The sequence below is a fragment of the Tetrao urogallus genome (genome assembly GCF_951394365.1).
Source record: "Tetrao urogallus genome assembly, chromosome: 7".
Classification (NCBI taxonomy): domain Eukaryota; kingdom Metazoa; phylum Chordata; class Aves; order Galliformes; family Phasianidae; genus Tetrao; species Tetrao urogallus.
This window is the reverse complement of record NC_136820.1, coordinates 23,435,331-23,451,154: the sequence shown is the minus strand read 5'-3', so window position 1 is coordinate 23,451,154 and position 15,824 is coordinate 23,435,331. Positions and strand designations below refer to the sequence as shown.

The window sequence follows — 15,824 nt, the reverse complement described above, 5'->3', positions numbered from 1 at the left end:
TGCTTGTAATGCTGAAACGCCCTGGAAAAACAAATCCCCGAGTAATTGTTTTTGATTACACAAGGAATTAAGCCATCAAAGGTAGACATGGAAAAGGAAGGGAGGAATCTCCACTGTTTCCCAAACAACAAAATGGCCGAGGAGATGCCAGACCTCCCGCCATCGCCCTCAGGTACCTGAGATCCTCCCTTCGCCCCCTCTGAGGGCGCTGCGAGGGCACGTCTCCCCACCACCCCCTCCCCGGTCCCGCGAGCCCCGTCAGCCCGGCTAGAGGTGGGCGGGCGGCAGAGCCCAGCCCCGGAGGAGAGCGGCCGCCTCCCAGCCCGCTCCTCGCGTCATTTCCATCTCTTTACCTTTACCCGGGAGCGGCCAACCAGCGGGCGCGGCGCCGGGCCCCGCTCACCTGCTGCCGGCGGCGGGGGCGGAGCGGCGGCGGGCTCCCGCGGCGAGGCTCCCGGCGGCGGCACGATGGTGTGCGGCGGCTTCGCCTGCTCCAAGAACTGCCTCTGCGCCCTCAACCTGCTCTACACGGTGCGTGGGTCGGGGTAGGAAGGGAGGCGGCCGCCTCGGGTTTGTCGCCGCGGGGGCGCGGCCCTCCGGGGTCGAAATCCAGAGCTCAGCCCAGGCCGGGCGGCCTCCAGCCTGCCAGGCCCCGTTTGGCTCTGCGGAGGGGAATCCCGGCGCGAGTGAGTGGGATTGGCTCCGTTGTTGCGAGGGTTTGAGACAAGTGCTTCTCTGCGGGGAGCCCCGTGTGGGCGCGCTGAGCCGCACAAAGGGGCTGAGCGGGGTCAGGGCGCGCCTTGCAGCGGGAGGTGAGCGCCGTGCCTGCCCGCCTCGCTGCCGCGAGCTGACAGAACGCATCTTCTGGGAAGCTCCTGCTCGAAGGTGGCAGATGCCTGCTTTCTTCTGGGCGAGTTTCGGGGTGTATTTTCAATAGAAAGCTGTAAAATCTCCAATTGCACTGTAGGCATTTTTTTTTTCTCCTTATCTATTTTCAAATGGCACAGAAATAGAAAGAAATAGGGCTACGTGTAATGGCTTCCTCTTGCAGCACTTCTGGAAAGGTAATATGTCCTCTGATGGTTCCTGTTGGCAGCCCGGTGTTGGACAGCCGAGCTTGGAGGTGATGCACAGCGCTGAAATTGGGTGAGCCGGGGCTGGCAGGCCGTGCCTGTGCTTTCCTGATAACAGCCTGATCCCTTCGTGAAAGTAAGGCAGGAGAGCAGGTCTTATCACTGCTCATCAGAACAAACAGTTCTCATTGACAGCAGTTACTGGACCTGATGGTAATCCCTAGGGCAGAGTGTGAGTGGATGTAGAAACGCCTGTGTTGAAGGCAGAATTGCTTATTAATGAGCATCACCTTGTATTTTAAATACATTGCTTTGGAAAAGAGCAGAACAAAACCCTTTAGCGTTGGAGAGTCTGCTGACGCGTGCGTTACTTAGAGGAGCTTGCAGAGCAGAGGATGTCCCTAAAAAAATCTCTGGAGCATGCATAGTGTGCCTGGTTTACCTGCTGGAAGTCACTGAGGATGTCTGTGACACTGTGCATTACCCATGCCAGCCCCCAGCAAAGCAGAGGGGACAGGTAGGCATGGCCTCATTTGCTATCCGTGGTTGCAGGTAAGTGTAGCTATGTAGACTCCTCAAGGTGAAGGATTGCTGATTTTTCAAACAAACCAGAGATAATGCAAAAGACTTCTTTTTTCTTTTCTTTTCCTTTTTTTTGGTAGGTCTTCTGAGCATATTTAGCCTCAAAAAGGGGTGATCTGATCCCTGAGACCTCCATACGTCTCTTTGTAGTACCTGCACAGTGCACCTATGACCTGAATCTTGCCTGATGTCTGAGCAGAATTTACTTTATGGGTGTCACTTGATATTTTTCTATGCATATAACATATGCTTTTCCAAGAGGAAGGAATGACTTTGAAGCAGCGTAACTAGAACATCCACCTGTTATTTCTTATGTCACCTATTAAGGATAGGCAAATTCAAGATGAACACTTTTCGTTTCTGAGTTGCAGAAATAACATGAAATGTTTAGTAAGCCTGGAGGAATTCTTGCAGAATGCATGGACCTCTCTGCTTCTGGGCTAAATAAAACCCTGACAATGCAACGATTGGGTTTTTCCGAACAGGCAAAACATGTGGAAGACCACCAGAACAAGAAGTTAATCTTTTTAAACAACAGTAATTCACAGCAATAATTGGTGGGAGTACCAGTGAGGGAAATATAAGCTCAATTAGGTAATGCTTGAATGTTTTTCTGCTAGCATTGATTTGTGTCTGTGTCACGTGCTTGGAATAAATTATCCCTCAGAACTAATGTCAGGGATTGCAATTTATATTCTGCTTTTTTTTGTTTGTTTGTTTTGTTTTGTTTTTTAAAGTATATTGGATTTTAAAACAACAAATTAGGATATAGGAACCTGATCTTGTTGATGCTGTCTTGATCTATTTTTTATGTTAGAGCACCAAGGAAAATATACGTTCTGGCAGTAATCAGTTACTGGTTTAAGGCAAGAAACCATAAACCAAGTAACCTAATTGCTCACTTACCTTTCCTTTCAGATGATATTTGCTGGCTGATGCCTTTTGGTTCTTCTCTGGTCTAAATATCCTTAGGCTCAGATTCCATTTTTAAATTTGTCTTGTATGAACACGTCTGGTATCTATGCTGAGTCTTGCTGACTTCATATGGTTCGTCATGTGTACAAGAAGAGTACAGAATAATAACTGAGGCTCTTGACTTAGTATGCATAAAGTGAAATATATTTCTGGAATTAGGTTTGAAGTGGAAGAGCTGTTTGTCTACATACAAGTACTAGTTTTGGGTGTATGACCAATTTTATCTTTATGTAGTTGATCATATTCTTGTTTCCCTTTGAGCAGCAGACTGGTGGAAACTGTTCAGAATATCTGCACACAGAGTCCAGCAGCTTTCAAGGATGCACACATAACTAAAGCCTTCTTATCTCTCTCCTATTTGTTGACACAGTAGAGGGGACACATGCCATCCAGAGGGACCTGGACATAATCAAAAAGTGGGCATGCAAGAACCTGATGAGTTTTAACCAAGGCATTATATCTTATTTCAAATCAGATTCTCAGTAAGGAAAGGGAAATTCCCATGTCTTGGCAAGTGATGAAAGATGGAAACTTTAGCTGGGCAACAAGATTAAATGTATTCAAATTAAAGATAAAAAAAAATACTGACAGTTCTTTTGGTTGGTAGGTGCTGCTTTTATCACCTGAGCAGCCACTTAATTCTTCCTGCAGCAGCAAACATCACACATTTTCCTTTGTTTTGATGAGCAGGCTTCCAGTTTTTCTTAAACCTGGAAGTGGCTATTTGATTTAAAATAGAACATATAGACAGAATTTTAATGGTAAACCATTTTTAATACCACAGAGTTAATGCCGTAAGAGCATTTGTATTTCCTTATAACATTAGAAAGAACCTTGTTAAAGTCATTTATTTTTTTAGAGTACTTTGCTCTCTGAACTAGTTTCTAGCCTGCCTATTCAGTGCACTATTCTTTGCATCATTTCAAACTATTTGAATTCAAGGTTTTTCTTTCCCTCTCCCCCCCTCCTTCTATTGCTGTCTGTTCTCTCAGTGCAGAGTTACTGCTCTGTTCCTGCTATCTGTCACCTTTGTCAAGACTGCTTTCCTTGCATTATGTAAATATGCAAAGATGAGGAGAAAAAATCCCAGATTTGGGCAGCTGTGCCTGGTATCTCCAGTCTGCATTTCAGAGTGCAGAGCCAAGAGTTTGCCCCATTGCCAGCCCGTGTTGGGCTGGCTCCTTGTCCCCCCTGGATGCTCGGCTGCAGGGCAGCTCGCCTTGGAGCTGCCTTTGCCTTTTCCAAGGATATGGTGAAGGCAGCACTATGAGCTGTGCCATCTATTCTTGATGTGTGAATCAGGCAGCGGTACAGAAGCTCCCAAGCACATGGCAGGGGAGGTCAGTGTTGCTCACGTGGACTTAGGCTGTTTGTTTTCATTGGCTTTTTGGGAAGTTTTCTGTGGTCATGCTTCAGAATACAAAAGAGTGACTACAGCAAATAATAATAACAAAACATTTTGTCAGAAAACATGCTCAGATGTGCTGTGTGTCAGTTGGTATCCAAAATGACAGCCATTTGTGGCATGGTTGGAAATCAGACGTGTTGGATTTCTAGATAAAGTGTGAGCAGGATTTGTATTTACACTTGCCTTGTACAGAGTGCTGCAGCTGGAACCAGGAAGGCTGAGCTTGCTTAATGACAGAACTGGAGAATCGCAGGCTGCAGGAGGAGGAGGTTACATGGAACAAGGCATGGCTTGATATCACTGATATTTTTAGCTATTCTAGCAGTGCAAGTAGACACTATTATAATTTAAAACAAGCATGGATTAGAGAAGCACTTGGACTGGTCAGAAGTAGCCTTAAATCATTAATAGTAGCCTAAATCATTGATTGTCTACTGCTATTTCCAGGTTGAGGGAGAGCCATGTTTGGAAGAAGGATCTGTGAGATCACTGGGCTTCCTGAAAATGTTTCCCATCTCAAAGTACATAAGTAAACATCGTGGCTGATAAGTGTTCCTGCCACACAGGAACATTTCAAGGCTCCAATTTCTAAAACCTATAGGGTACAAAATGGGTTAAATCTCATTGCTATTTTAACACTAAAGAAGCTTGTTATGTGATCGACAATGATTTGATAATAATTATTGGCCAGTAGCATGAAGAACTGTGTACTCAGCCATCTGACCAAACGAACTGGGTTCTGAGATAAGAGACAGGAATGTTACCCTTCACATAAATGTCTTGCTCCACATCACGTCCTTTCAGCTGTTCAGTAACCAGACTATTGATTGTTCCCCACTTAAATAAGTCTCAGAAAGATGAAAGATTCTGCTTTCTGTTGGAAGTATTTTGGAAGATGCTCAGCCCCAGCTTTGCTTTTGATAAAGCTGAAGAAGTACTGTGAGGAGGTAAAGTTCAAAAAGTTCCAAAGAAATTCTTTGTGACAGAAGCTGAAGTCACCATGAGTTTGCTGGTCCTCTTCTCTAGTTAACTTACTGTTAACACAATCAAGCATTACCCTTTATAATGTTTGTAAGGGAAAAGGAGATCCAGGCAACTCTATAAATTATTGTTTTAAAACCATCTAAAAGTAAAGAAAATGCCATTCTCATAACTTGCAATATCCTTTAAGTGTGACGTATATGTATATATGTGTACATATAACAAAAAAAAAACCATGTTAATATATAATGGAAGATGCTTAAAATGGAATCTGATTCTTTACACTGAACTTGAACTTACAGTCCTTAAAGCCTCTCCTGTGGAGATGCTGACATGAGAGTAACATTCGTCTGTAGGCAATACGCTTTGTTCTCTTAATTATCATTTTCAGACTCTGTAGAAAAAGTATTTGGCCTCATAGTGAAAACTACTGCACTTCTCTTAGGACTCGTGCTGCTGGAGGGCTGCTCAGGGAAAGCATTTACTTAATTTCAAATGAATGAGTGATATATTGGATTGTGCTTAAGCCTGTGCTTGTGTGTGCATTTTTAAACAAGGTTGCTGGAGTTTGTATTGGTGAAGTTACTGTATAGCAAACGAGAGTTTGCAATTCAGAGTGCTGCTGTTAACTATCCAGACACGCACACGCTTCCTCTGGCTCTGTTTTCTCCAGTTTGAGGACAGTATGTGCCTGTAGCATCTTTGTGAGACAGCTTTCACTACTTTGAGATTGTAATACATTCTTTTGCTCTTAATGCCTGTTTACTCCCTATGTAAACTTGCCTTAAGTGGATAAGACCATTTATATCTCTTTGTAAGTACTTCTGAAGAATCATTCATTTCTCTTTTATTGAGGACAGCTTGTAAGAAGAGAAAAGGAAAGAGGACAGAGTTCTAGGAGATGATTGCAATCTCTATTTAAGTGGTTCAGAGAAGTCCTTGCTCAGTGCTAAATCTGGCCCCTATTCTTCTGGTAAGACTTCAATTTCTAGTGAGGAGAGTGGCAAGGTTCCTGCGGTGGAGCAGCCAGTGGCGGTGCGGGAGCGTTGGCTGGGGGCAACTTTGGAGCTTATCTGCTCTGGGCAGGACTGTGAGCAATGCTGGATTGACAGCCTTTATCTACCTGAGTCTTGAGAACCTTTGAGAACAACACCTTTGAGAAGCACCAAACCAACTTGCAGATGTTTGTGTTGTTTTTTTTTTCTGATGTCCAGAACCTTTCAAGCCATTACCGTGTGGCTGTTGCACTTGTTTTGTTGTCAGTAAGTCCCGAGCAGAGTTTGCCTCCATTGGTTTTGCAATGGTCCTTCATTTTCAGCTGCTATTAGTTTACCCTTGAACTACTACATCTTTGTCAGACTGAACAAACCCAGCTCCATCCCATGATTTTCAGACATCACTCTCAAGGCTCCAGACCACTTGGTGACCCTTTCCAGGCTCTCCCATTCCTTTTCTACTTGGGAGGTTTGAAATAGAATTCAGTACTTAATGCTGGTGAAGCTGCAGTGTGAGTTTCCTTTGATCCCGCTCTTCTTGACTTTCCCTTCGTGGTGAGAGCAGACTCTTGGCTCCCATTCCACTTGGCAGTCTGTGATCTGCAGTTCTGTCTCAGCAAGGCTGCTCAGCCAGTCTGTTCCCAAGATGCACAGATGCAATCCTGGTGCAGAATTTTGTGCTTTGTGAGATTTCTCTTTGCTCACTCAAGTTCATCAGGTCTGTCTGAACTGAACCTCTGCTACTTGAAGAGTTGGTTGCTCTTTCTTTTTCAGTATCATCCACTGATTTTCTGAGGATTCACTCCATCTCATTGCTCAAGTTGTCTATAAAGATACTGCATGATATCAGCCCCTCTATGAACCCTCTTACCAGCTTCCAGCTGGATGCTGAGCCATCCAGTAGTTTTTTAACTCAGCAGTCCATCCAGTCTCTGTTCAGTTGTACAGTCCACTCCATTTTTCCAGTCTACATTTGTTCAGCTTACTAATGAGAATACAGTGGGAAAAATGGATTCTGGTTGTATTCAGTAGAAACTGGACTATTTTTACTAGATTTATTACGCAAATATTTGAAACACCAGTGATGAAGATTAGCTTTACATAATCAAATATTTATGTAGATGAAATTGCGTTTCATCTACATTGGAAATATAGATCGGCAAACTTATTGGAAACTCATGTTTCTGATTTCCAAGGATGGCATCATTTTCTCTGGGAGTAAGCTCCCAAAGCTGCTGCTGTGAAACAGCACAATGAAACTACATATCTGTATTGTTCATTCTGTTATGCAATGAATAACAGGGAAAAAACGCTTTTATTCTTCTGGGGTGGGCCTTGGGGACAAAAGAGCTGAAATGCTCAATTTACAAGATGGAGTTTATTTCATGAAGATCTGCATCTGAGCAGTTAATTACACCTGCAGCCCAAATTGGTAACTGCTGACCTGCTTGTCTGATATTTCCTTGGCAGCCACCTGTTGACCAGGTAATGAGAAACCAGAAGGGATGATTCTGAGTGTCAAAATGAAAGAATAACAGCCATTTATTTAATCTATCTTTCAACATGCAAAAGGAGGCATGAGCTTAATCCTAAATCTGTTTTGAAAAATGGCTTTCTGTCTCCATTTCAGTTTTAAAATGCGAGGTCAATTTTGCACTTTTCAAGTGACCAGAAGTAGAGTAGTTGATAGTGGCTTTCATCCACATGATGTGTGGCTGATGGGATGAAGTACTTTTACATTGCTTGCCAGCCAGAGCCCAGTGACATGGACCTGTGATCATAATGAATTTCCAGATGTTTTAAGGAACAATTAGCTTCCTATAGGAATAGAAAATTACTGTTCTCGAAGAGAAGGTAGAACGTTTTTTTTTTTTCTGCCTAATTCTTGAACATTTGAGATTTGGCAACAGATTTTAAGCCTGGAATATTTTCTCTTTTGAAAACTGTGGCAGATTTAGATTTAGTATATAACTCTTAATACCAGAAAAGTTTTTTGGGCAAGATAGTCACAGTAATAACTTCTAGTGTCATACAGCTTAATTTCATGTACACATCTTTTGAATAATGGAAAGTGAGAATTAACAGCAGCAAGAACTGGTACAGTGCTGCTCCAACATTCCATGTATCTAACAGATGTTTTAGGCACAGATTTTGGTTTTGATTTTGATGCTTGTAGGAATAAAAATGATTTAATCATTTTAGACTTGACAAATAATTGAACAAAGATCTGAATAGATAAATATTTTGAAGCATAGCTGAGGCAGCAGAAAGAAGCCCTGATGAAAGTGATTAGGAGATGCTTTTCCTACTTTTTCTGCTTTTCTTTGTGAAATAAATTGAAAATGGACACATTTTGAGATTCTTCTTGAGACAGCACCTTCAAGAGCTGTGTGGTGGTGGTGTGAGTTGAGTGCTTTGAAGTTGATGTGAAGTACAGGAAGTAGAATTATAGCAACATTTGGGATGGAAGGACACATAGAGGTCATCTGGTCCAACCCTCCTGCAATGAATGGGGATATCTGCAGCTAGATGTGGTTGCTCAGGGCCCCAACCAGCCTGACTCAGCCATTTCTGATTGGAAATTGAGTTATGTGATTTCTTTTGTTGTTCACTTCTGACGCTTATATAGTAAGATAACTCTTCCCAGTGGTATCAGACAATGCAATAAAGTGAATGGGCATAGATCAGGATGGATAGATCTTAACTGATTAGCAAAGCTAATTTTTAGCAGTAACATTATGTAGTTCATAGCCCTGTGCTGCATGCGATCAGAAAATCTGTCTGTGTCGGAGCCAAGGCTTTTATGTTGTTTTCTTTCCTCTTCCTTGTAGTTTAGATTCATAACAACTTGGCACAGTGTTTTGTTTTTAACTTAATATGATGATTAAGGCTTTTTGTTTGAGAGAAACAAAACTACTGTGAATTAATCCTAAAACTATACTTATTATTGAAAAATTTCCTTGACTTTGATACCATTCTTTTGTCTCTTCATGTGGTGAAAGAAAGATGTCGGTATGGCAAATCCTTGTATTCTTTTGGCCTGTCTTAAATTTCTCCTGAGGGTTACTGGCTATTTGTAAAAACTTTTCTGAGGCATTGTCCTCTTTGAACACAAGTGGAAGAAAACACACACCATGTTTTGGTCTTGATGAGCATCACAACTCGTTTTACAACTTCCTTGATGTTCTCTAAGATTTCTGTTTCAAAAGCAGCATTACACAGACCAGACTTCTGAAAGGTACTGTAGCTGAAAAATACATCTTCACCTGTTTTGTGTTGAAACCAAGAAAAGTGCCCTGCTTTAGGGCAAACACACTGAAATGATGGCTAAGCTGGAAATTTACAATTTAAAAAAAAAAATCCCTCTGGATAAGCAGTAAAATGTCATAATATATCTTGTTTGGACAGAAACCAGCCAGCAAGCGTAAATGGTTGCTCTGTATCTGTTGTGGTGTAAAATCATGGAGTTGGACTAAACTGAGCACATACTGGTTTTGATAATGATACATCTTCTGGGTATTTTCTGGTGAGGGCAAGCTTATGTAAATTTTAACCTCCCAAGTTGAGTTGATGCTATATAACAGAATGTAATCATGTTATGCGCGAGTCTGACAGGTTTGGATGAGAGCATTAGGCATCTTGTGTACTGGTCATCTGGGTTGGCTTTGTCTGCTGCTTACCTCCTGCTGTAAATCACTGCAAGTTTCTCTGTAGCTTTTTATGTTGGTTTTTTTTTTTCTTTTTCTTTTTTTTTTTTTTTTTTTTTTTTTTTTTTTTTTTAATGTTCTGTGTTTTTGGCGTGGAAACAGGAAAGGCTGGAGCTTCCTGCTTGCATAAACAATAAATTCCAGTAAAGTAACGGAGACAGATTCCACTTACCTTCCCTGAATACCATCTTTTAAAGGAAGGAAATAGCATAAGAGTGCTTTGGGCTTTGAAATAGGATTTTCTTCATAGTAGAGCTGTTTTCCTGACTAATTATGTAGCAAAGACAGGACACCTTTATTGTTTCATGACATGCAGTCCTTGAGATACAGATCTGAAAAAAATATATTTGTGTGACCTTGTTAACTATTGTGTTATATCATATATATATATATATGAACTATACATACTCTTCAGTAATAAACTAATGCAACCATATTTCTGATTACAGTAAATCATGGCAGTGTGCTCTCTTCCATGTCCAGAGCTGTGCAGCCATACTTTCTTTAACTACAGTATATATCAAAAAACATCTGGGATTTTCATTCTTCTGTTCTATGAAGTAAAGCTGATGTTTTTTATCTTATTTGTCAATCCTGTTATAATCCACACAAATTCAGTGTTTCTAGATAATCACGGGCACACAGCACAGCTTGTCTTGTAGGTAGGCTAAGTTAGAACAACTCCACATTGACAGTGCTGAAGAATATGTGTGCTTTAAAACATCTGGTACTTAAGTCACCTTTAGGATGAAGTGGAGAATTGGTTTGTTGAGAATTGTGTTGCTTCTCTTTGTGCTGGAAAGAAACATACCTTTCTGATAACAGCTTTAACATAAAGAATGTAGTTGTGTGTAGGTTGAGCCTCTTCTACATGTAGACTAACTCTTTGTTTTCTCTTCCCTCCAGCTGGTGAGTCTGCTGCTGATTGGAATTGCAGCATGGGGAATTGGCTTCGGCCTCATCTCTAGTTTCAGAGTTGTTGGAGTGGCAATTGCTGTAGGCATCTTCCTCTTCTTCATTGCCTTAGTTGGATTGATTGGTGCAGTGAAACATCACCAAGTGCTGCTGTTCTTTGTATCCTTCAGTGTATTTGGTTTACATGGTTTACAGCTTGGTTCAAGTTACGTGACCAATCTGCTCTGGTAGGTAAAGCCACTTGTGGAAGGCAGAAATTCCCAGCTTTACCCTTCTTTTTCACTCTGAGGACAGAAATATTCACTTTCCTTTATAAAAATTTTGAAATACTTTAATTTTTTCAGAGCTTTTAAGGTGAGGCACTGTATCATAAATCCTTCTCACTGTGTGTTTAACCCTAAAGCAACCTAGAGTATGTGGACTACTAATGTGATTTAACATGGAGGACAATGATATAGACGGTGAAATGATTGGAGCTGGCAGAGGAATGCACAGTCATATGCTGCCAATAAGCACTTTCTTTTCATACCTACTTTTTAATTGTGAACTCAGATTAGAAATGAGCACAGGCCTTCTCAGCATGGTGCTTTGCTGTCCCTTTTTGTGTTACCAACACTGCATAAGCAGTCTGCCTTGCATAACAAACTTGTTCTATGCAGAAGAGAGAAAAGATTAAATCAGATAATATTCTTATTTTTCTGGTTGTGGACTCCAAATAAATAACATCCTCTGCTTTGATACAGTTTAATCTTTTCCACATCTAGTCAGAATTTATCTGTAGATTTTTGTTTCAGATGACCTGATGTAATCCAATGATTATGTATTCTATAAGCAAATTTTTTGAGAATGCATCTTTAACTACTGCTTACAGTACATGATTATTCTCTTGCTAGTCTTCATTGTCCAGTTTTCTGTCTCCTGTGCCTGTTTGGCACTGAACAAGGAACAGCAGGTAAGAAATACTTCCTGATTTCTCAGTTAACCTATAGCATAACATTATTTCTTATTACACACACACACACACACACACACATGTGCATGAGCATGCATGCATATATGTATATGTAGCTTTCCTCTAAATGAAGAGTATATTTTAAGAAAATCTAAAGAAAATTCAAAAAATATAGTCATCTAGTTTGGAAAAGATATTCAGGATCATCAAGTTTAGCCATCAGCCTGACCCACTGAGTCCCATTACTAATCCACATCGCATAGTGGCTTGTTCACACGTCTCTTAAATCCCTCCCTTTCATCTGTCCTTTAAAAATTGTTTTAGTTTTAAAGTTTCTGTCTAGGTTTTTGGTCACAAGTGTAGCAGCATAGTATCTTGATTATATCATGTCTTCATGGGTTCCAAATAAGCTGATGAAATCTACAGTAATCATAATGTAAAGTTTATAAAAACCACTGAATTGTTCTCATGTAATTGAAAAGGTGACAACTGTATTAGGTACAGAGCAGATCTGTGGGAAAGAAAGACAACTTCTGTGGGGTATGGAGAACAATCCTTAATCCATAAAGAAAGGGCAAGACAAAATGAGCTACTTCCTCTACACGTAACAGAGTGATTTGTTTAAAGTCTGAGCAGTCCCAGTTAGATTAGTTACATGTCCCATTACTAGTGCTCTTGTCAGGTTTAGGAAGAAGACTGGAAGAAAATGAGTTATGACCATTTATGACCAAACTTGCTGCTGTTAGGTGTTGCAATCTCATTAGCTATCCAGACTGTTTGAAAGTTAAGGTCATTTTTTAATATATTATCCTGTTAGACATGGGTATCTGAAGGTTTTAACTGTAAAATGTTATGTAATTGGTGGAGCAAAACTGGGTGAGCACAACAGTTTCTGTTTTGTGACTTCTTTCCATTGAATAGGTACACACAAATAAGGTTTGTGTTTGAGATATATTTGGAAAACTCCTGTTTTGACTCTTGTGAGGACAGCAAAAAGGGATCATCTACTTTGCCTAGAATATTTATTCCACTGAGATAGAAAGCAGTTCAATTAATATGTGTTTTTGTTTATACCTTCCAGAGTCAACTTCTAGAGGTGGGATGGAATAACACTAAAAGTGCAAGAACAGACCTTGAGAGAAATCTGAATTGTTGTGGATTCAGATTTTTTGATCCAAATGAAACCTGCTCCTCTGTAAGTTCTTTCTCTCATCCTGTTTGTTCCAAAATTTATAGTTTCTTTCCTGGTTGAAGGCAGAGGTTTTTAACAAATCTGTAAATTAGTTGTCACAATGATCCTGAGGTCTTTCCTTAACTTACTGGAAATCTTACTGCAGAGCGCTCTTTAAAGGTTGTATTCTGTTGTCATTTCTGTGTTTGCTTTTCTGGAGTCTTAAAATTCCCAAAGTTTTGCCCATGGTTTGCAGTCTGCTACAGAGCCAACAAAATAGTGCCAATCGGTGAAGCATCATCAGAAAACAGGGTGCAATTTTCCGTTTATGTCTGTTACAGGATTGTTTTAGAAGTCACCAGTGTCAACCATGTGCGCCAATAATAGAAGAATATTCGGGAATGGTGCTCAGATTTGTTGGAGGCATAGGACTTTTCTTCAGTTTCACAGAGGTAAATGAATAGATTAGAAAACAGTGTGCTCTCATCTCACCATTTTTTTTTTTAATAAAAAAAAAGCCTTAAAGTTTAGGGGTTTCATTACAGGAACTCCCAGTATTGTCTCATGTCTCAGGAGTCAAATCTAATAAGGTCAAAATTTTTCAGGCTGTCAGCTTGTTGAAGTCTGACAAAAACAGGGCTGGGGGTATTTACAGCTTTCCGTTATTTACACTACAAACCATTGACTAGATACCTCATTAAAATGTGATGCTGTAGATTTTGCAGAAAGCTAACTCATTAGGTTTACTGTTATCCAAAAGTAATGGACATGCTGTTGCTTTTGGTTTATTTGCTTGGTCTTTAAGCTCCACATCCTGTCAACATGTTAGAATTCTGCTCCTGCTCCTGTAGTGCAGTTTCAGACCACATTTATTACATCAGCAAGAGATATAGCACCTAAAGCAGAACCCATCTCTTACCTCTGCCCACATTTATTTACTAAAAAATTGTGGCCTCTCTATCTGAGGTGTGGAGCTGAAGAGGGAAAAGGACAGAATTTGCAAATGTACTGGAAAAATAGCCTTATTCTTAAGCTGTAGCTTTAAAATGAAAGAAGTTTGAAGGATATTACTTTATCATTATCCTAAAAAAAGGTTTACAAATATTTATCATTTAAAGAGGGGAAAGAATAGTAATAGATGCTCCTATTATGAATACTCTTCTAGCATTTAGGATACAGATTTGTTCTTTCTTTTTGTGTTGTTAGATAGATCTTTCTGAGAAAGGTGCATTCTTTTTCTAATTAAGAAAGTTGTGTGGGATTGTGCAATTTTAGCAATAGCAAAATACCCTACACTCGTGCTGTAAATTCATTATCCGAATTTTACATTTAAAACAAGTTTTGTAAAACTGTTGAAAGATAAGGGGGAGACTGTCTGCTTAATAATATCTTTGTGTTTTCCTTTCAGATTCTGGGAGTCTGGCTGACCTATAGATACAGGAACCAAAAGGATCCCCGTGCAAACCCTAGTGCTTTTCTTTGATAAGTTTATAAAGGACTGAATCTTCATTCTGCATCCTCTACTTCAGAATACTAGATCTCCATAGTTTAGTGTTTCTCTGTAGTAGGAATACTCTGTGTACCAGAAGGAAAATTTACCTTCTATAAGTTTGCAGTTTTCATCTTTAAATATTCACTGTTTTTCTTATAAGAATCACTATCTTGAAGTAGATTGGCATATCCAGTAGTTGGGCAGAATCAGAATGCTGTTCTGAGCTGATAATTTTTTGTTAAAGACTTTGGTAGTTGGTGTGGTGAACTCTATTCAGTGAGTTTTGAAGCACTACTAGCTTCTCTGGTGTCCAAAAAAAAAAATAAAAAGTGTTTTCTGCTGTGTTCATTAATTACAAAAATTCACCTAATTTCTCATTAAAATTACAAAAATAAATGGTGGGTGTTTAGTGCTTGTTTGATTGTATGATTTGATTAGGATTTAGGATGAATTCTAGTTGCATTCTGTGTCTAAATAATGGTCTCACTCTCTTGTTAAGGTTATAAAAAAGTTGAAGTTGTTTTGTTATTTTCTGTACTGCACATAAGTGACTACTGTAATCTTCACCCTTTCCCTTCCCTGTTTGTTGTGGCTATTTGGTAGATTTAGATTTCTTTTTGAAAATAAAAGTACTTTATTTTTTACTGGATATTTTCACTTTGAGAACAGTAATGAATGTAATCTGCAGCTAATCAACTTGAACCTGTTTTTTTCTTTGACATCAAAATGAAGTTTGGTATTTGCACGACATCGGAGTCGGTAGTGGTCTGTCATCTTGTTCATGTAGGAAACTTGACTTGGTGTTTGGAAAGTTGTACAAACATTTTCACAGATGGTGTAAAATTATTCTTGCAATAATTTAGCAGTAGTTATTCCTCTGTTGTCCACCTAAAAGTCTTGATTTGATGAGAGATTGAAAACCAGAGGTGGGGGGGAACCAATTGTGTTTTCCACTAATTTGTTTTAAAAAGAGAAAAGAATTAAAGTTAAAATGTGCATAATTCACGTGCTGAGTGCTGTCTGAGCAGAAAGAAAGTGTAGTCCTTGGTCCAGTCTCTAACAGAAGCGATAGATGAGCTGGAAGATGTCAACAGAGGTGTCAACACCAGAGGTGCACAATGTTCCAGTTATTTCTAATCACAATGAATCACAGGCCTGCACAGTACCTTTTCTTCATTAAGTTGCTGCCTCTGGCATGGTACGTAGCTGCTGTAGCCTGAAAAAGACAGCTCTGCAGGAGGAGAAAGTGAGGCTTATTAAATTAAACTGCCAAATAATACAGCATCTGAGTGTGGAGGAAAGAGGGAGGCAGTGAATGTTAATAGTGGTAGCTCTCAAAGGGCTCTGCCTTTGCTGGGAAGCTGCCTTCTTGATTTGGGAAAGGAGTCCGAAAGAAGATGAAATATATGCTCATCAGAACACTTTGAGACTGCTGTGTGCCTAGGGCTGCTCAAGAAGGAATTGTCTTGAGGTTTCAAAGGGAAGTGTTGAACCTGAACAGATCGTCCCAAAGCTGTCCTTAGCGGCAGTTAATTTTCCTAGTCCCTGTATTTTGTGTGTTAATGTAATAAAT

General features: G+C 40.1%; 1 protein-coding gene across 1 annotated transcript; it reads left to right on the top strand.

The window, feature by feature from the left end:
- Positions 1-468: 468 nt before the first annotated feature.
- Positions 469-14,350, top strand: TSPAN13 (tetraspanin 13; the record flags this gene model as incomplete). The annotated part of the gene is made up of 6 exons (XM_079538049.1): positions 469-531; positions 10,628-10,795; positions 11,508-11,588; positions 12,670-12,783; positions 13,101-13,211; positions 14,168-14,350. 6 exons carry the CDS (start codon positions 469-471, stop codon positions 14,240-14,242), a joined length of 612 nt encoding a protein of 203 aa, XP_079394175.1. The 3' UTR covers positions 14,243-14,350.
- Positions 14,351-15,824: the final 1,474 nt, after the last annotated feature.